Source organism: Helianthus annuus, chromosome 12 (genome assembly GCF_002127325.2).
Source record: "Helianthus annuus cultivar XRQ/B chromosome 12, HanXRQr2.0-SUNRISE, whole genome shotgun sequence".
NCBI classification, from domain to species: domain Eukaryota; kingdom Viridiplantae; phylum Streptophyta; class Magnoliopsida; order Asterales; family Asteraceae; genus Helianthus; species Helianthus annuus.
In genome coordinates, this window is record NC_035444.2 from 100,090,596 (window position 1) to 100,112,364 (window position 21,769).

Below are 21,769 nucleotides of genomic sequence, written 5' to 3' on the forward strand. Positions count from 1 at the left end.
GCTGCTATAGAGAGAGAGAAGAGAGAGAGAGAGTTGATCTGGATTGCTAAAAAAAACTAAACATTTAAATGAATTTACAATAAATGAAATTTAAAAAATGACCAAAATGCCCCTGCACAAAAGGACAAAACAAGCAGCTTTCAACAGTCAAAATAGGGGGTTTTTGAAATTTGGACTAAATTGGCAATAAAATGCAAACCTCAGGGACCCAGATTTAAAAATTTTGGATTTTGGACTAAAGTGGCAAAAGTGAGCGAACCTCAGGGACCATTTTGACTATTAACTCCAAATTATATTATATAAATCCGGCAAATCTTGCCAGTTGGTTCTCCATCTGAAGTATAACATTGATTTTATTTCAATGATTTTTAGCAACTATAAATGCCGAACTTAGTTTAATAAACGCACCATATGGTGATTGGCAGTATCTTAGTGTGTCTCATAGATTGCTTTCATATAGATTGCTTTCATGCCTGACCAGTATGAAGGTTTAATGCATGGAACCTCTAAGATCTCCTAACGATCATATTGTATTGATATCGACTAATAGTAAGCATCTAAATATATTTTAGCAATATCACTGCCATAAGAATACTCATTGATTTTATGGAGCCCTTTTCATCATTCTTCTTTCAAATATTATGGTCACATTTATTGCTCCTGCCATATCAAACAAATCTCTTGATTGCTCAATAGACGAAGGCTAAAAGCACATGTTCCCACCAATGAGTGGTTGAGAAAGTGTAAATTTTCGTCCAACTATCAGACGATATATGTCCCAAATCTCCACCTAGGGAGAGGGACCAATATTGAATACGTCAACTGAGACGTGTCCCGAATCTCTAACTAAGGAGAGAGACCGATATTAAATACGTTGACTTAAACCAAGTTGTGGAGACAAAGGGCATTTCAGGAAGGATTGCCCTAAGGAAAACCAAGCTTGCGGGAAAGCTTTTGTGATCGGAGCCCGAGATGCACGACAGGACCGAACGTAGTTACGGGTACGTTTCCTATAAACCAACACTTCGCATCCGTTCTTTTTGATAACTTACGAAGAAAATCAAGGTTTCCGAACATATTTTAAATGATAAGGGTAGTTAAGTCATTTTACACCAACTTAACTGAACAAACTAACAGACATCCACTCAGGGGACCATCCGAGTAACAAAAGATCAAACCACATGCAGCATACGTGTAATTTTAAAAGTTGGGGACTAAAGGTGAAAAAATGAGAAACCATAGGGACCATTTGGGCAATTAACTCATGAATTTATGTCGAGATAGTTGGTAAACGGTCAACAATACCTCTTTTCGAATTTGCTTTGATTTGATTCGTTCATTAACTTACAATCATTTGATTCGTTAATTTACTCTCATAACATTACTATGCATAACATTTCTTCTCTCCCTTTTCACTCACTAAAGAATCACTAAATACACTACATTACATGCATGCTAATAAAAGGGAAACGTGGAGGATCATATAAACTACCAATGTAAATATGGAACCATAAAACAAAACGAAAAGAATGCAATGTAAATGTAAATGTAAATGTGGGTCTCAAGGCGGATAGTCAGCATTTTGGAACCACATGTTGCATGCCATCAAGTTTCAGTCTAAGGGTCAAGGCTGTTAAAGCAAGAAATCATGGCTTTAACGGTCTACTCTAAAACAAGAAATAAAGCACTTGTGAATTTCATTGTGTTTGAGAAAATGGAGAACATGAAACTAAGGAGATCAAGATTACCCGCAATGCTACTTACCATTGTGTTTTGGGAGTTGTCTTTTCAGGTTTCCATAGCAGCAGCATCGCCACAGGTTGCAGCAATGTTTGTATTTGGAGACTCGCTAACGGACAATGGTAATAACAATTATCTTAATTCTCTTGCAAAGGCAAACTACGATCCATATGGCATTGATTTCCCTCAAGGTTCTGCTTCTGGTCGTTTTAGTAATGGCAACACCATCATCGACTATCTTGGTTAGTAACTCCCTCTTCCTACTTCCGCCACACACACAACCAAAGTGTATACAAATCTTACGGGTCAAACAGGTAATTTCACAAGGGGTCTAGCTTGGCCATCCTGCAATCATTTTCTTATTGCTTATCGTTGCAGGGGACTTCTTGGGACTTCCGCTTCTTCCAGCCTACGCAAATCCCGATGCTACCGGTAGCGGCTTACTGCAAGGAGTGAACTATGCATCAGCTTCCGCAGGCATTCTAGAAGAAACAGGAAGAAATCTAGTAAACTCCACCCTCCTTTAATTTATATAACTTCGCTTATTAAAATATGACAAAACATAACTGTAACTGTAATGCAGGGTGAACGAATCAGCTTTAGACAGCAGGTTGAGAACTTCGCAAGCAACCTGGAACAGCTGAAGAACGAGATGAAAGCGGAGCAACTGACCAAATACCTAAAGAAATCATTAACGGTTGTAATCATGGGAAGCAACGATTATATCAATAATTATTTGCTAACTTCTTTCTACGCTACAAGCTATATATATCCACCCACAACCTATACAGATCTTCTCATACAGCAATACACCAAGCGAATCTTAGTATGTCCTATTTTCGTTAACAGTAATGAGTTATATCAGCAGATTTAACAACACGGGTCATGGAAACTGATTTACATTGATGCAGGCACTCTATAGTTTAGGACTGCGAAAGTTCTTAATTGCGGGGATCGGGCCCCTCGGATGCATCCCTAATCAACTAGCCAATAATTTTGCGCCACCTGGAAAGTGTGCGTCTTTGGCAAACGACTTGGCGGTCATGTTTAACACACAACTCAGATCTCTAGTCAGTCAACTTAACACAAACTATACTGATGCAATCTTTGTGTACGGGAACACCTACGGTGCTGTCAGTGACATAATAACCAACTCCCGTAACTATGGTTCGTATACATGCAAATATGCAATAACATTATTAACATGAATGATGAATCTAATACTATTTTTTTCCCATTGTGTTGCAGGATTCACGGTTACCGATAGCGGGTGTTGTGGTATCGGAAGAAACCAAGGTGAGATAACCTGTCTTCCGTTTTCAGCTCCGTGCGTCAACAGAGATCAACATGTTTTTTGGGATGCGTTCCATCCTACCCAAGCCGCAAACCGAATTCTAGCTGAAAAGGCATACAATGGTCCGCCATCCGATTGCTATCCAATGAATGTCAAACAAATGGCAGAATTGTAACTCTCTGTGAATCATTCAATTCCTGGATGACTATATCAATAATGAGAAAATTGAACCACCATAAGATTGGTCAATATATCTTTTTAACTAGCATCACAAAAACTGGTCGATATATCTTTTGGGGAATTGGCCTGTAATAATCCCAACTAGTGGTCATTGGCCACTGATAGTCCCACATTTGAATATTCCCCCCCACCAGTCCCACATTTCACCTATTTTTCCTACACTGGTCCCCCGTTAAAAAAAAAACTTAACGGAGTTGAGCTTTTTTTTCCAAATTACAAACAGATTTTTTAGGGCTTTTGATTAGAACGACGATACAAGTCCATTGATGTAAAACTTACCTCGAAATGGTGCTCCAAATGACTTGATTTTTGTTAATTGGAATTTTAAACACCCGAATTGAAGTGCCGTTTTCATCGTTTGGCGCACCGTTTCGAGGTAACTTTTACGTCAATGGACTCGTATCGTCGTTCTGATCAAAAGCCGTAAAAAAACTGTTTGTCATTTAGAAAAAAACATAACTCCGTTAAGTTTTTTTAACGGGGGACCGGTGTAGGAAAAACAGGTGAAAGGTGGGACTGGTGGGGGGAAAGGTGGGACTGTCAATGGCCAATGACCTCTAGTTGGGATTATTACAGGCTAATTTCCCATATCTTTTTAACTAGCATCACAAAATACAAATGTAAATACATCATTATAAGGAAAAAGCGCGACATATATAATTAAAATCAGCATAAACAGGAATCCTGGTGCTGAAAATCAGTAAATCTACTGTTACAAGATCTAGGGTCTGGAGACAAAATAAACGTCTCCAGCGCACCAATACAACTTTGGTTGTGTGTAAACTCGAATATACATCGTTCTTCAGTAAACTATGGAGCCAGGAAAATGGTAATAATTGGGAAGATATTCTATGGAATAAATGATAATCTAATAAAATCGCAGCCTATGAGTTATGTGCGACAATCGACAAACCAACCTTAATCAAATATTCTCTCCCCGGTTGAAAATACGAGGAAAACAAACGCACTCGCAAGACAGAGCAATCCCGGTATAAAAAAGACTGCCCTCCAACTATCAGGACTTGAAAGATCTGAATTGTTACTTTTTGCAGCTTCTAGAAGCTGACCGGTCAACTCAACCCCTACAATACCCGCTAAAGTACCGGCTGTATTCGAGACTCCCATCACAATCCCAGCATATCGAGGCGCAATATCCATGTGATTCACCGCAAATCCAGCTCTCCCTAACGCCAAGAAACCAAGAGCCATGGAAGAACAAAACACCACCCCGCCAGATGTTCGAAAAAGCGGAAGTGCCATTAATGAAAACGCGGACACTAAAAAGCCCACAGTGTTTAGAAGTTTTCTTGTGTTTGTCACACTCAAGATTCTTTTTGTCACCAAGTGGTCAGCAATAATCCCACCGATATTTGAGAAAACGAACATGTTCAGATACGGCATCATCTTCGACGAGCCCATTTCTTGTAGACTGAAATTCAAGCCAAGTTCGAAGTATGTCGGCAACCAATTCATAAGCACATATAAAGCGTAATGAAACGTGAAATTGTTCACAACGATTGCCCAAACTGGTAAACTGAGAAAGATCTTCCTCCACGGGATATGCATAGTTCGATCCGCTTTCGTCTTTTGACCATCTCTAACTGGCAACAACGATTCTCCAAAACCAGCTGCGGTTGCTTTCGGATGCTCGGAACGAGGTGGGTCGTTAGCGAATCTGAACCAAAGAAGCGACCATGTGATGCCTAACACCGCTTCGGCTATAAATATGGATTGCGGGCCGTTAAACTTCACTAAACTAGGGAGGATAAGCATGCCCAGAGCAGCACCGAGGTACATTCCAGATGTTGTGAGAGAAAGCGACCGTGACCGTTCATGTGGTGGAACCCACTGTGCTAAAACGGTGTGAATAGAAGGGAAAATAAACCCTTGAGCTACCCCAACAAGCAAGCGGGCTATAACTAGAGCCGTCACTCTATTCGGGTCTAACGGACACAATGCACAAGTTAGAGACCATATCACAAACGAAAAAAGGAGAATACGCCTGCCCCCGATCTTTTGTGCAGCCCACCCACCGGGGACCTGTGAAAAAGCATACCCATAATAGAATACCGACAGTATCGTGCCTTTGCTCGACTGACTAACGTCTGCAGCATCTGCAGCAATCGTATATGCAATTGAAAAGCCCACACGTTCGATGTAGCACACGGATGTACAGACGAAGGTCAAAATGACGATCAAATAACGCGTAGGGAGTTTTGCAGTCCTCATTCTTTAGGATATTCTGAAACTTTCTAGGCCCAGCTTTGTGATGTACTTACTACATGATCTTCAGTGACGTGATTATGGAAGAAGGCGTTTGAAGTTAGAAATATTGTAGCTGCAGCAATAGAAAACAGATGAAAGATGCATTAGAAAAGTGTAAATTAATACCCATATGACCAAACTATATGTTGTAGTTAACAAACAACCAAGCAAGCAAGCAGTGAAAATTGTAGCCCAGGATTTTTATACACAATTTAGGATCAGAGGATGAACAAGGTTTGAGGGTTCGGCACACCCTTGAATGTATACACTAATAAACAGAGTAAGAAAACACACACCTTAATCCATTATTACGTACACCACAAATTGAAATGAGTTTGGTTACCCGGTTAAATGACCATTTTATAACTACCTAATTTATGTAACTAACCATAACAACCGTTCCCTAAAGATCATGTCTAAAACTTATGACTTTTAATACCAATTGTGACTTGTAAAAATCCAGAAATTTCTTGATTATAAAAACTCAGAAATTTCTTGATTATAATTCTTCCAACAAAACTTGTCAACAGCATGACACATGCATCAGTTATTTATTGGGCGTATAAGAAACCATAAGCATCAAGGGTCATCTACAACAACAACACCAACAACAACCATACCCAATAAATCCCACAAATAGCAAAGCTACTCATAAGGTCTGGGTAGGGTAGGGATAGAGAGGCTGCTTCCAGAAGAGACCCTCGGCTCCAAAACAAACAGCAAACCAACACATCAAGTCCAAGGATATAGAAAAACAGAATATAGAAAAAAGAAGTCACCTATACCGAGAAAGTGATCAGAGTGACACAGTATAATGTAAATCATGTATAATAGCATAAAACGTCATTCGGGCATATACACAAGAAGTCAATCGCCGGTAAAGTCACTTAAAAGAATAAGAAAACCTACTTCCCTACAGTACACCTAAGACCTTACTGCAATATCCTCTAGAAGTCCTTAACCCTAATCCTACGCCTCCACGAAGTCCTATCTTGGACCATGTCCTCAGAAAGATGCAACTCTAGTAAATCATGCGTAATATGCTCTTCCCATGTCAGTTTGGATCTGCCTCTTCCTCTCCTCCCCCCACAGTAAGAGTAAGAGTTTCCACTACTCTAACTGGTGCTGTCGTTTGTCTCCGCTTCACATGCCCAAATCATCTCAATCTCCATCAAGGGTCATCTACCAATTTTTTTTACAGAAACTTATAGCATTACTGTGATTGTGGCCCAATGTTACTGTTCATTTAGGGTTTCATTTCAAGATTACATAAACACTGTCTGTCTGTCTGTCTACTTAGCTAACTGAAGTTGGATAAATCAACGAATTGCAGCATAAAAATTCAAAGCATTTCGAACTTCGAAGACGAAGATAGTATGATAACAATAACAGTGAGCATAAAAATAATAAAAATAAGAATTAAAGAATATGCAATGATGAATTGAAACGAGAACATTACTTAGGACAGACGCAAAAGATATGAATACCTTTACCTGATTTGATTCTGAGTACATCTCCGTTCCATTCCTTCCAGGGTATAGAAAAATGTAAATAGGGTTTTGAAACAAGAAAATAAGGTTTATAAATTACTTTGCTTTTTAAGGGCATGGCTAAGCTTATTATAGTTAAAAAGACTTTTGGAAAAAAACTTTTGGGGAAAGGATTTTTTGAAAAGGAGTTTTTAAAAAAAGTATTTGGATTAGCTTATTGATGTAAAATGATTAAAATGGGCATTCTTTTAGATATAAGAGGGTAAAGAAGGGGTATATTGGTAATTTGTAGTTTGAAAAGTTAAAAGCTGGCCAAAAAGTCACAATATTGTGACTTCTTGAAACCTCATTTTTCTTCTTTGCAAAAAGCCATTTCTAAAAGGACTTTTGGCTTAACCAAACACAAAAACAACTTATTGGCTTTTTGATAAGTCAATAAGCCAATAAGTTGTTTTGAAAAGCTTAGCCAAACATGCCCTAAGAAACTCAATAATTATTGTCATCTCCCTTTCTATCAAAGGAGTGAGATAAGAAAAACTTATGTGTCATTCCATCAAAACAGTGAGATAAGAAAAACTTATTTGTCATTCTATATACATATGCAACCCATACTTTGGTTATGTTATTGTTTAATTTAAACTAAATTAAATATATTAGGGTGTCCGGAGTGGGCGGTAAAGGGGGGCGGCAAACTCGGTTTGCCGAGCGGGAACACCGTCGCCGACCCCTTTACCGATCGGCAAAGTTAAAGGGGCGGGGATGGCATACCGATTCGGGGAAGAAGATGATTGAGAGAGAGAGGGGGTATTGTGGGTGGGGTCCATTGCTATCTCAACCAATCACACTTTTTTTTTAAATAGTTTACCACTTTACAAAGTGTTTAAACCATTGCCAACAATTTTCAGCAAAGTTTAAACACTTTTGCCTGATTGACATGGCGCGCTCTGATTGGTCGATTTTTTAGTTTACCACTCCAAAGTGTTTAACCACTCCTTACACCCTTACAAGGTTTTTAAATGTTGAAACATGTTAAAAAATCCCATTTAAGTGGCACACCGAGTCTTTGGAAACACTAAAAGGCATTTCAAAATTCAAACATGCCACCTCTCTTCCTACGTTATATCCCTCTTTCAAACATGCACTTCTCTTCCATCCTCTCTCTCTAACCCCAATCCTAATTTCCTCACCACCTCTCTTCCTACGCTCTACGCCCCTCTTTCTGTACGATTTCAACATTCAAACCCCAAATCCCCATCTCTCTTTCCCCCCTCTTTCTACCCGGTTTCAAATTTCAAACACCAGATCCCTAAATACTTTCAAACACTTCCAGATTCAGTTTATGTCTCTCCATCTTTCTCTTTTTCTCCAGATCTTGGTGATGGTGGTAATATTCCTAACAAACGCCTTAAGCAGCTGCGTGAACAATTTATCATAGTTATATGTGTAACTTTTGCCTTAATCAAGTATTTGTTTCTGAAATTTCGTGCTTTTCTATTCGTTTATGCACATCCAAAAGGATGGGATGACTTAAAATCTAAGAGCTGGTGAGAAAAAAAATGGTTGTGTAAGTCCGTAATCTTTCTCTGTTTTTTATTGAAATTTTTTAGTTGATAAGGATATGATTTTGTGATTTAATTTGAACTATGATGCTTTGAATATGGTTTAGAGGTTATAAAAAAGGAATTTGATGTTGAGGGTTGAGTCTTGATATTTTTTAGGGTTGCTTCTGCTCGTGGGGGAAGGTTCTGATGTCTGGTGGTCACTTAGTTCTTGAGGGGCCTGATGTAGAAATTGTGCTGAGTACAAATGCCAGCTTTTATGCTATTTATAAGCTTCTTTACGTTGAAGTGGGGTATGTTTTGCAAAAGTAGCTGGTGGCAGGTGGCTGGAAGCTGGTGGCTGGTGGCTGGAATGTCACACCCCAACCGATGGCGGAAACATCGGAGTGAGACGAAAATGAGAGAGACTTCATAACACTAATGTGACAAGTATTTAATAATAGATTTCATTTCATTGCTAAAAGAATCAAATTACATAGTTTGAAATAGAAATACAACAAGTTGAAACAAATGAATTGCAATACAACAAGTATTAAAGATTAAAATGCGTTTCTAGGCATCCTACTAAGTTCCGTACATCATCAACATCATCATAAACCTGCAACATGTTTTAAAGTATAGTTCAATACAAAAGTATTGGTGAATATACAAGTTTGGTGTACTAGCATGTAACTATAAAATGGACAATTGAACAATCCACATGGCAAACCTAGTTATCAAGATTAACGTATAAACTGGCATGCGATTTACAAGTCAACCCTCTGATGACCGCAAGTATAATGAATGAATAAACTTAACATGACCTCACATTCACGGGCGGTGCGCTACTCATATAGCGCTATACATGTTAAGTGGAGGTTCGTACGAAGTTAATGACAAGTTCATCACATAAGAATCACCCAGAAAACACGAATCAAGCATAAGATAATAGTAAGCATGTATTGGATTGTTTGTATGTATGATTGCATAAAAGTATGTATGTTGAGTTTGAGTTTGTTTTTGTATATGTAAACATGTTGCACCCAAAAAGTGTAAAACGGTAAAAAGGGCGTCGAGTACACTCACAATATTGCACAAGCTTTCTGATTATCCGTGAGTGACGAGTTGTTTATGAATAAGGAGAATGAAAGCGTTCAGGTGTTTGCAGTTTATGGAATGTTTGGATTCGGAATTAAGTATAAAAGTATATGTGTTGATGCATATTTTGTCTATCGCCTTCGTCAATCCGTGTCGTAGTGAAAAGCCGGAAGGAATCAAGCGCATAATGTCGTATCTAGATAGAAATGGCAAGGTGGCAAACTTGTAATTAATGATAACTATCATTAAAGTGCCTTGACCATATAAATAGGGGATTATGTCATGAGTTAGTTAGATTTTAGAGTTAGTTTTGAGAAGACTTTCCTCCACATTTAGGGATTTTGGAGAAGATTAGTAGAAGACTTGGAAAGAAGACTTTCTAGAGAGAGAAAGTAGAGAGAGAAAGTATTGTATTTGTGATTCTTGTACCGTACACGTCAATTCTATCAATAGAATCACATTAGTAGTACGTTATCGTGTGTTCGGTCACGTTCGTTCACGGATTCCGCACGTGAAACGTTCGTTACGCAATCGAACGACGTCAAAACCGGTCCTACAATTGGTATCAGAGCTAGGAGCTCGATTGCTTGATCAAACACATCATTCGTACCAGATTTCAGAGCCAAATCAGATCCGGATTCATTGATTTCTTCATTTTCTACTCGTTTCTTACGGTTTTTACGGAAATTCGACAAATTGAACGTGATTTCACGGTCCGTTTTGCCTGAGTTTCTTACATATTGTGCGAAATATGTTGAATTGAAACCCTACCAAGTTTCAGATCGAAATTCCATGTAGTTTTGGAGATATCGCAGTTTTTCGAGTCCGCTTCGCGTCAAACAGCAGGTTTGGATCGCTTATTTGGTCAGAAACAGGTTCGCTCATGTGACATCATTCAGGTCCGCTCATAGAAATTGGTTAGGTTCGCTCTTAATGATATGTGGTAGTTCGCTCATTAGGTAAGAGACAGGTTCGCTTTTCAGTCATATGATGATTCGCTTTTATGACATAAACAGATTCGCTCTTTTGTCATCACTTTCATGTGAGCATCTGACCGTCGGTCCAATCCTTGATCAATTTGTGGCACATTGTGGTTGTTGTTGATTTGTTTACACCGTCCACAACAAAAGGTCATATAGTTTAAAAAATAACCGACAGCCTACTCCACGTATTGTGAAGGCCTATGTCACCGTCCCACTAAACTTTGTCGATGATTGTTTTTGGTCCACTCACACAAGACCTAGTCACTGACCCACTATCTTTGTGGCCCAATTGCAACTCTTTATCTTTCACCGACCCACTAAACAAGTTGCTCCAATCATATTGTTTGTTCACTTGATTAGTAGTATGTTGCCGCCCCATGATATTTTTTTAACCAATCAATAGTTGCTGAATATGTTTTGTTGAACTAAAGTTATTGCCCACTACACATTTGATTGGATAAGATTGGCGACATATGGGTCAGTGGTAGGTGTTGTTGTTAATCGGCAACTGATTTTAGGACCGCCCAAATACCTTTATTGGACGTGTTGTTTTTGTTTGTTGCACCGCCCCACTAAGCCTTGAGACCCAATCAACACCCACTTGTTTCGCCGTCCATTTTAATAAAAGGCCCAATCACAATTTGATTCAGTTTGAGAGTTTGATATTTTTTAAACTGATCGTTTACTTGTTTGTTTGCACAGGAAATTCAAGGTGACTTGTGAAGAATAGGATCCTCGCCTGAGAGAATCCTCACTCGATTTGTTGTTGTCTAGTCTTTGTTATTTGATCGAATAGTCATTTATTTGTTCGAATTTCATTATTGATTGAGAATTCATCATTGTGAATCTTTTGACACCGAAAATGGATTCTGCAATTTATATTGCACTGAACAAGTTCAATAATTTTTCAGGTATCGATTGAAGAATTGATCAAAAGGTATGTCGAGCTGTATTGGATGATGGTGAGTTTGAAGATAACCAAGACAAATGAGGAATGGATTAACAAGTTAGGAAATGCTCTACCGGATGATGGGTGGAGAACGTATTTGTCAGATTGGAAGAAGAGATACTTAGAAGTGACTTTGAGCATGTTTATCGAGAAGATTAAAGAGCGAGAACTTGAACTACAAAAGATTAGTAATGCAGAAACTGATAAAGTCAAATGCAAATCTGAGGAAATCGTTCAAGAGGTAGAAGAGCAGGTTAAAGACATTTCAGCTATCAAGGTTGAGAAGAAAGCTGAGAATGTAAAAATGACCGAGATGTGTTCAAAATGTGACAAATTTGAATTAGACAATGTCAAACTGTTAAGTGATTTGGACAGTTTGACATTGGAAAACAAGGTTTTGAAAGAGAAAGAAAAAGACTTTGAAAGCAAAAAGAAATCCTCAGAAAATGAAGATTTTTGGATAAAACTTGAAAACAAAAATTTGAAAGCAAATGAAACAAAATTTCAAGAACAGATAAAAGTTTTAGTCAATGAAAAGTCTGTTCTTGAAAACATTAAGATTGAAAATGAAAAATTAATCAAGTCTCATCTTGACAGAATATCTCAGCTTGAAAATGAGGCTGAGAATTCGAGAGCTAAAATTGATGAGCTTGAAAAGAAATTGAAAGGTTTTGTGACATCATCTGAGTTTTTGAATATCCCCTGTCCAAAACCAATCAATTCAATTCCAATAAGTGACTGTGTCACAAACTTTGACAATGTCAAAGTTGAAGATTGTGATGAGAAATCTGATGATGTAAATGAAAAAATTGAAAAACAAAAATTGTTTTTAAAATTAGAAGAAAAATTCAAAAATACTGTTTTGCAATCTACTGAAATAGGTGAATGCTCAAAGCAGGAACCTGTTAAGAAGATTGTAGAACAAAAACAAATTGTTAAAAAGTCGAAAATTGTTCAAAAAGAAAATAAAAGCTCATCAGATCGATCATCCAATCGCATTCAAAAAGCACAAAAATTGAAAAACGAAAACTCAAAAATTGTTGGTGGTGCAGGTTTGACCACAGTGCTCAAAAGCCAAATCCAACAATCAAGAAGAGGAAAGAGTATCACCAAGCCAAACAGTGTTTTGATCTGAGCGTTTGGTATGAAAATGGTGATTGGTATGATAACAGAGTGTGTTACAAGTGCGGCTATCAAGGACACATTGCTGTTAACTGCCAGAGACAGAGATTTGAGGCGAGGAGATGCTATAACTGCCAAATCAAAGGTCATATTGCCAGAGATTGCCCAAGGAAATCAAGTGAAAGATTGAGGGTTAATTCTCAAAAACTGGCAAAGAAACCAGTCACTGTCAAGCCCAAGGGACTGAAAGTTTCAGAACAGAATGTCAAAGAACAGAAGGTCCAAGAACCTAAAGTTCAAGAAAAGAAAGTGAAGCTTTCTCAAGGGCAGAAAGACAAACTGCGAAAGAAGAGGAAGAAGGCCAGAGAATATCTGGAGAAGATTTTGTCCTCGGGTTCACCCGACAGATTGAATAAGAGTGCTGATGAATCAACTCCATCGTCTGCAAAGCCAAGCAAGATGAATTCATCAGATGCAAATCTGAGGACAAAAGAGGAGATAAAGAAGAAGGAGAAAAAGGTCGGCGATGAATCTGACATGTCGAAGTCAGACAAGCCACCTTCAGGCGATGAATCTGGCTCGTCAAAGTCAGACAAGCCACATTCAGGCAATGATTCTGGTTCGTCAAAACCAGAAGAGCCGGTTATTGAGGTAAAATCTGAGAATTCAGGTTTAACAATGGATGATACGAACTTTCCTCCATTGCTAAACAAGAATTCAAAATCACCCAAGGACAGTCAGGCTTGGGTGAAACTGTTTAAATGAAAAACCTGACTTGCCGGAGTTCCCAGGTTGGTAAGCGTGGAACAGGAATCGGCACATTTCTTGAGAAATTTCACTCTGGTGATTTTTCGTCTTTCAAAAGATAAATCAGGGACATTAAATTGTACTTGATTCATCTTTCCTACAAGTGGTAATCTGAAAAACATTGTGATGAAACCCCGAGTTTATGAAACGACACACAAAACTAATTTTCCGGAAAAACCATTTTGATTAAAACAAACTTAAGTGTTTTGAGATCACAATGGGAAAATAGTTTGTTGTGAGGGGGAGTTCTGATTGTTTACGCCAAGTGGATGGAGAATTGAAGTGATTCTCATCAAGTTGTCAAGTTTGTACAGTTTGTTTCAAATTTTCCTAGAAAATCAAAATTGAAACATATTTTGATTTTAGGGGGAGAAAAATTTTAAAAAAATTAGAAAATTTGAAAATGTCAAAAACATTGAAAAAGTTAAAAACGAGTTTTGTTGTGAAAAAGAGGAAATGATAGTAAATCAGTGGACTATCACAACACGCTAAAGAAATGTAATGTCAAATGTGATAAACGGTCTCACTGATGATGTGACGATAGGTTTTTATACATTTAGTAGATTTATTCGGGATATAAACCTAAAATTTCAAACTTGTGAAATTCGTGGGGAACACTACTTGGATATATAGGTAACCCCTGAAATCTCGTTTGAAAGGTCTCGTATTCTGATATACTAGGTGTTAATACTCTATGATGTCTGGGGTATTATTCTGGGACTTCTGCTGAACGGTAGTTCTGACCTAGTCCTTGGCTAATACTTTCCGCAAAATGCTTGAAACATAGCATAAAGCCCTCAGCTGATTAGACAATAAAATTGATAATCATCTGTTGTAGCTGAAAAGATCCTCTAAAGGGGACACACTGCTAAGTCGAAGCTGATATCTCTCTGCTGAACGGAAGTTCTGACCTGAGATCCCTCGGTTCTCGCATTTAACCCCTAATTTATGTACAGATATCATTGTAGTATTCTTGCCTGTAAGACTGAATATTGGGATTCTGGATACGGGAGTATATTCAAGAGGTGGGACACATGAATCGAACTAAGTTCATAAAACACTTAAATAGTATCCTGAATAGATTGAAAATTGTATGAAAATTTAAGAGGACAACTATATCGTCAATCAACGTGAATCGTTTAGAACTTAAAATGTCTAAAAGCTTAATGGTGCGTGTGATGTGTCTCAAAAACTAATATGATCCTCTTACACAAACTCACAAAAATATGTTTGTACATATTTCATTTCCGCATTTAATTTCTGTTATTGCATTTATGTTTCTTATTTTGAAAAATCCAAAAAGATTTTCGACAACTGATGATGAAAAGCTGACATTCAAAATCTCAAAGGCTAAACATGATGAACAGACGGTTTGTGTGACAACCCGAAATTTAGAACCTTCTTGTATCTTGATGTAACTTACTTGAAACATTTCGTGACTAGTAACTTGTTAATGTGATTACATAAGTGAACATTTTATGTGACTATGTGCTTGCTTGTACGTATGGTATATATGTATGTATATTACGTGAGCCGAGAACCCGACTCAAGACCATGAGGTCTCGAGTGAACAGTATAGCCGGTTGGGCCTTTGGGCCGTAAACCCCTTATATCGACTTCTAAGCCCACTAGGGTGCACCAAGTCCACTATATATACTACACTCATGGCCACACTCACCATTTCTTTGGACAACACACTCACCCTCCTACACACACTCTCCTACTCCCCTCTCTCACTAAAACTCTAGCAAACACCACCCTTCTCCCTTGTGCCGGATTCAAGGATCGAGCCAAGCTCCCGGATTCGTTGTGTTCTTCACTCGGAAACTTTCGGACAACAAACCAACTTTCCTTCACACACCTCACCAACCGGTTAGTAGTTATGATGTTTTGGTTGATGTTTGTTGTTGTTTATTGATAGTGCATTGTTATGTTAAGGTGTGTAATATATGCTTGACTATGAATGAGTGTATCGGCTTTACTTGGGTTTGGATCCGAAGAGTTTGGGTGTTTGTACAAGTGGGATTGAGTAATAAAAGGAAACCGAATGTTAGGATGCATGCTAGTGAATTGTGTTTTGATGGTTATACATAATCTTGTTTGAATAAGGGTTATTTATGTTATGAGTGTTGAAGAACTTGATGAATGTGCCTTGAATATATGAAGAACTACTTGAATATGCTTTGAATGTGTTATGAATATTTGAATTCTGCTTTGTTTGATCTATTTCGGTTAATGTTTAGACAAGAAAACATGTTTAAGTGGATAGTACACAAATAGGGTGCATGCAATTGGAATTCTATTGGATAGTACAACTGTGCAGAATCAGCAACTGTTGGGGAGTCGGAACCCCTGGTTGCGACTCGCAACCATAACATGACAAGCCGAGACCACAGGTTGCGACACAGGTTACGAGTCCCGTTGCGACTCGAGACCTTAGCATGATCAGCCGAAACCACGGTTGCGACATAGGTTGCGACTCGCAACCGCCTATGATCAACAGCATGACTCGAGACCTTGGTTGCGAGTCCGGTTACGACTCGCGACCAGAAGCAGCATAACCCGAGACCGGGGTTGCGAGTCAGGTTGCGACTCGAGACCACGCTTATTGGACTTGCTTAATTATGGGCCAGGCTTATGGACTTCTGTGTTACTGATTGTTTGGGCCTGTTATCACGAGCCCAACTGTTAGGGCCTCACACTTAGACCTTGGGCTGTGTATGACTGTTAACTGTGAGCTGTTAATGTTAAACGTGTTTGCCTTGATCAATACCTGTGTACAATACGTGTTGAACAATCGTGCACTGCTTGGCTTGAATCTGATACGAATAATATCTGTGATAGGACCTAATTGATTACCTGCAATTTGATTAACTTTTCTGTGTTACTGCCGAGCAAACCAAGGTGAGTTCACACCCTCTACAAAGCATGGGATTCCCTGGGTTGGGAATGGGGTTAAGGAACGTGGGTTCCTCGTCCTCCTTGGGTAGGACAGCTATGGTTCAGGAACGTGATTCCTCGTCCGGATGGACGGATAACTCATACTAGACTAAAACTCTATCACGAAGTCCCTCCTTCTTGTATCGACTTAATCGCCGGGCCAATGGCGAGCGGGTCATTAGTTAGATAGCGCTATTTAGGTCTGACAAACCTCACACCGTGCCGCAGAGGACGGGCGTGAACTAATGGATCTGGGGCACGTCAATGATGATAGACATTGATGTTTTCAGGGCACATAAACATGACTACAGTCAGCAGTCGATATGGTAACGAGTCTAGAGTACGCATGGGGTAGCCCCCACGGCCGAAATGCCTGATAACTATCATGGGGTAGCCCCCACGGCTGGAATGCCAGAGTAACTGGGAATGAACAAGTCACGTTTTTAAACTATGGGGTAACCCCCACGGCAGGATGCCAGTTAAAGGAAACTGTTTTCGGAATAACTAAAACGAACACCCAACTGTGAACTCACTCAACTAGTTGTTGACTCGTTACTACATGCTTTGCAGGACCATAGGTACTCAGCTGGAGCTTGCATGGAGGAGAGTCGTTGTGGGACACAGATTGCTGCGTGCCATGTTCTATTTGAAAACATTTGAACTTATGTTATAACTTTAAACTTATGCTTCCGCTTGCAACTTAAACTTTGTTTGTTTGACACACCAATCGTATTGGTTAAACTTTTATAACTGTTTGTATGCTTGTTCAGTATGATTGGTGGCTGGATCCTGGTCAGTCACGCCTCCAAGCGGTAGTACTCCGCGGGTGGATTTTGGGGGTGTGACAGATTGGTATCAGAGCCATTGGTTAAAGTGAACTGGGTTTTAATAAAGGAGAAACGTTTTTGTTAAAACCAGACTATAACCGGTTTAGTGCTCAACGGTCCACAACGACGCTCCACTCCACATGCAAGGCTCGACATTCTAGGTGATATGATATGCGTATATTGCCTACATGTTAGTTACGTAGTACATTGCCCATGGTATGCTTGATTAGTATAACTACTGTTGCTTGAACACGTGCGTGTTTACTCTATCCTACTATCGTACTTTCACGAACCTCTCTCACTCGTATTACTCTTGTTATGAAGAATCATGTCTGGACGCGTTAACATGACACAAGCCCAGTTGACGGCTTTGATCAACGAGCGAGTTGCCGCAGCACTCGCTGCTGCACACGCAGGAGGTCAATATGCTCAGGCACCGGTGTGCACTTTTAAGACCTTTATGGACTGCCGACCCACTACTTTTAGCGGAACTGAAGGAGCAGTAGGTCTCCTACACTGGTTTGAGAAACTAGAGTCTGTGTTCGAGATGTGTGAATGCCCTGAAGCGCGCAGGGTGAAGTATGTTACTGGTACTCTCGAGGGTTTGGCCCTCACGTGGTGGAATGCGCAAGTGCAAATGCTGGGGTTGGTTGCTGCCAACGCCACCCCATGGGAAACTTTCAAGGAAATGGTCAAGGAGGAATACTGCAGTCGCGATGACATCCATAAGCTGGAAGATGAGTTCTACAATCTCAAGATGACGGGGTCAGAGATTGAGGCGTACACTAAGAGATCGCATGAGCTTGCCTTGTTGTGTCCTACTATGGTGGACCCTCCGTATAAGCGAATTGAACTCTATCTCAAGGGCTTGGTGCCAGAGATCCAAAGCCATGTGACTTCAGCAAACTTGACTACTATCCAGCAGGTTGTTCAGTTGGCTCACCGTCTTACTGATCAGGCGGTGGAGCAGAACAAGTTACCAAAGCGTATAGGTGCTGCAACTACTTCTGGTACCTCTAGTGGGGACAAACGGAAATGGGATGGAACTTCAAGCAGGGGTTCAACTTCTGTGCAATCTCAGTCTCAGCAGAGAAAGACGGATGACCACAAGAGCCCCAGTCAGCAATCGTCTGGTGGTCAAAGTCATGGTGGGTACAAGGGGAATCACCCCAAATGCAATCGCTGCAACCTACACCACAGTGGGCCATGCACCAGGGGCAACTGTCATCGGTGCAACAAGCCTGGTCATGTTGCAAAGGATTGCAGGAGCGCATATCCCGCCAATCAGAATCGTCAGCAACCTCAGCAGAACCAGCGACAGCAGCAGGGTAACAACAAAGGGTGCTTTCAGTGTGGAGCTGAAGGCCACTTCAAGAAAGATTGTCCCCAACTGAACCAGAACAACAACAACAACAACAATCAGGGGAATGGTAACAATGGGAACAACAACAATGGTGCTAGGGGACGAGTATTCGTGATTGGTCAAGGTGAAGCAAGGAATGATCCCAACGTGGTGACGGGTAAGTTCCTTCTCGACGACTTTTATGTTACAGTTTTATTTGATTCGGGTGCCGATACTAGCTACGTGTCACTAGAAGTTAGTAAAATGCTTAAGCGTATTCCAACACCCCTGAACGTCAAGCACACTGTAGAGCTAGCCAATGGTAAGAGTTTGGAGGCCTCGCACGTAGTCAAGGGTTGCCAACTTATTCTCGCTAACCAGACCTTCTCTATTAACCTTATTCCTATCGTCTTGGGTAGTTTCGACGTTGTCATTGGGATGGATTGGTTATCCCAACACCGAGCAGAGATTCTTTGCAACGAGAAGATCGTTCGTATTCCTGGTTTTGGTAATGAACCACTCATGATTCGTGGCGACAAGAGAAGTGCTGTTGAGAACATCATCTCTCTCCTTAAGGCCCAGAAGTGCTTACGAAAGGGCCACACTGCGGTTTTGGCTCTAGTTACTGACACCACAGAGAAAGAGAAGAAGCTAGAAGATTTTCCAGTTGTACGCGACTATCCTGAGGTATTCCCTGAGGAATTACCTGGTCTTCCGCCCCATCGCCAAGTCGAGTTTCAGATTGAATTAGCTCCTGGAGCTGCGCCTATAGCCCGTGCACCTTATCGTTTAGCTCCATCAGAATTGGAAGAACTCTCCACGCAACTACAAGAACTCCTGGATAAGGGTTTTATTCGTCCTAGTTCATCGCCCTGGGGAGCCCCAGTACTATTTGTGAAGAAGAAGGATGGTACCTTCAGAATGTGTATCGACTATCGTGAACTCAACAAGGTGACTGTGAAGAATCGTTATCCTCTACCGCGCATTGACGACTTGTTCGACCAGTTGCAGGGGTCGAGCTACTATTCAAAGATCGATCTGAGATCGGGATATCACCAGCTGAGAGTTCGAGAAGAGGATGTCTCTAAGACAGCCTTTAGAACTCGATATGGGCACTATGAGTTTTTGGTCATGCCGTTTGGGCTGACAAACGCACCCGCAGTTTTCATGGACCTGATGAATCGAGTGTGCAAGCCCTATCTGGACAAATTCGTTATAGTCTTCATCGACGACATCCTGATCTATTCTAAGAGTCAGGAAGAGCACGAACAACATCTACGACTTATTTTGGAACTCCTTCGAACAGAACAGCTTTACGCGAAATTCTCGAAATGCGACTTCTGGCTTCGAGAGGTCCATTTCCTAGGGCATGTGGTAAACAAGGATGGGATTCACGTTGATCCATCCAAAGTGGACTCTATTAAGAACTGGCCTGCACCTCGCACACCAAAGGAAATTCGCCAATTCTTGGGATTGGCCGGTTACTACAGGAGATTCATTAAGGATTTTTCAAAGATCGCGCAGCCTCTCACCTTGTTAACGCAGAAAGGCGTTGTCTATCATTGGGGAAATGCACAAGAGTTAGCTTTTCAGCATCTAAAGGATAGACTTTGTAGTGCACCTATCCTTTCACTGCCAGAGGGCACAGAAGATTTCGTGGTTTATTGTGATGCATCAATTCAAGGTCTTGGTTGTGTATTGATGCAACGAGATAAGGTTATAGCTTACGCCTCACGACAACTCAAAGTTCACGAGAAGAACTACACTACGCATGATTTAGAGCTGGGAGCTGTTGTTTTCGCACTTAAGTTATGGCGGCATTATCTGTACGGAACCAAGTGCGCCATCTACACCGACCACAGGAGCCTAGAGCACATATTCAAGCAGAAGGAACTGAATATGCGGCAACGACGATGGGTCGAGCTGCTGAATGACTATGAGTGCTCCATCAGGTATCACCCGGGCAAGGCCAATGTTGTGGCTGACGCCCTCAGTCGAAAGGACACTGCGCCTAAGCGCGTAAGAGCTCTACAACTCACGATACATTCTAGCATACCTTCGCAAATACGAGCTGCTCAAATAGTAGCACTGAAACCAGAAAACGTAAGGGCCGAAGCCCTACGCGGGTCAAGACAACGCCTAGAACAGAAGGAAGACGGTGCTTACTACGTAACAGGACGCATTTGGGTCCCACTCTATGGCGACTTACGAGAACTTGTGATGGATGAAGCACACAAATCTCGCTACTCGGTACACCCTGGTTCGGACAAGATGTACCACGATATTAAAACTACATATTGGTGGCCTAGCATGAAGGCCCACATAGCAACTTACGTCAGCAAGTGTTTGACCTGTGCGCGAGTCAAGACAGAATATCAGAAACCCTCAGGCCTACTCCAACAACCAGAGATACCACAATGGAAATGGGAGCAAATTTCCATGGATTTCGTTACTGGCCTACCTAGATCACAGCGCGGAAACGATACTATCTGGGTGATCGTGGATCGACTCACAAAATCCGCACACTTTCTGGCAATTAAGGAGACGGATAAGTTCTCCACTTTAGCGGAAATATACCTCAAGGAAGTTGTTTCGAGGCACGGGGTGCCCACCTCTATCATCTCTGATCGAGATGCACGTTTTACTTCGAAACTGTGGCAAACAATGCACAAGTCTTTTGGCTCACGTCTAGATATGAGCACAGCGTATCACCCACAGACGGACGGGCAGTCCGAGCGTACTATTCAGACCTTAGAGGACATGCTTCGAGCATGCGTAATCGACTTTGGTAACAGCTGGGAGAAGCATCTGCCACTTGTGGAATTCTCGTACAATAACAGCTACCACACCAGCATTAAAGCTGCTCCGTTTGAGGCATTGTACGGACGTAAATGCCGGTCACCTCTTTGTTGGGCAGAGGTGGGGGATAGTCAAATCACTGGTCCAGAACATGTGGTAGACACTACTGAGCGGATTGCTCAAATACGACAACGCATGGCGGCCGCTCGAGACCGTCAGAAGGCCTACGCCGATAAGGGCAGGAAACCACTTGAGCTCCAGGTTGGGGAGCGGGTATTACTCAAAGTTTCACCCTGGAAGGGTGTGGTTCGTTTTGGTAAACGAGGCAAACTCAA

At 40.8% G+C, this 21,769-nt stretch overlaps 2 protein-coding genes across 4 annotated transcripts; one reads left to right on the forward strand and one right to left on the reverse strand.

Annotated features, from left to right (window-relative positions):
• Positions 1-1,648: 1,648 nt before the first annotated feature.
• On the forward strand, positions 1,649-3,264 carry LOC110895892 (GDSL esterase/lipase At5g08460). The gene is made up of 5 exons (XM_022143278.2): positions 1,649-1,982; positions 2,119-2,246; positions 2,324-2,566; positions 2,652-2,907; positions 2,989-3,264. Exons 1-5 carry the CDS (start codon positions 1,649-1,651, stop codon positions 3,207-3,209), a joined length of 1,182 nt encoding a protein of 393 aa, XP_021998970.1. The 3' UTR covers positions 3,210-3,264.
• Positions 3,265-3,909: 645 nt separating this feature from the next.
• LOC110895891 (probable anion transporter 5) lies at positions 3,910-7,126 on the reverse strand. Of its 3 annotated transcripts, none has more exons than XM_022143276.1 (2): positions 7,033-7,126; positions 3,910-5,612 (listed from the first exon to the last, which is right to left on the reverse strand). In XM_022143276.1, the coding sequence occupies exon 2, from the start codon at positions 5,501-5,503 to the stop codon at positions 4,193-4,195; it is 1,311 nt and encodes a 436-aa protein (XP_021998968.1). In that variant the 5' UTR covers positions 5,504-5,612; positions 7,033-7,126; the 3' UTR covers positions 3,910-4,192. The 3 variants fall into 3 exon arrangements, with proteins under 3 accessions (XP_021998968.1, XP_021998969.1, XP_035836902.1); XM_022143277.1 differs by having other exon boundaries at positions 7,027-7,126; XM_035981009.1 differs by having other exon boundaries at positions 6,999-7,040.
• Between the last annotated feature and the right edge of the window lie 14,643 nt (positions 7,127-21,769).

Excerpts from the sequence above, each read along its gene's own strand:
- LOC110895892 (XM_022143278.2), top strand. The coding sequence starts at position 1,649 with ATGGCTTTAACGGTCTACTCTAAAACAAGAAATAAAGCACTTGTGAAT. Across the intron at positions 2,247-2,323 it reads AAGAAACAGGAAGAAATCTA|GGTGAACGAATCAGCTTTAG; the intron begins GTAAACTCCACC and ends ACTGTAATGCAG. Across the intron at positions 2,908-2,988 it reads AACCAACTCCCGTAACTATG|GATTCACGGTTACCGATAGC; the intron begins GTTCGTATACAT and ends ATTGTGTTGCAG.
- LOC110895891 (XM_022143276.1), bottom strand. The coding sequence starts at position 5,503 with ATGAGGACTGCAAAACTCCCTACGCGTTATTTGATCGTCATTTTGACC.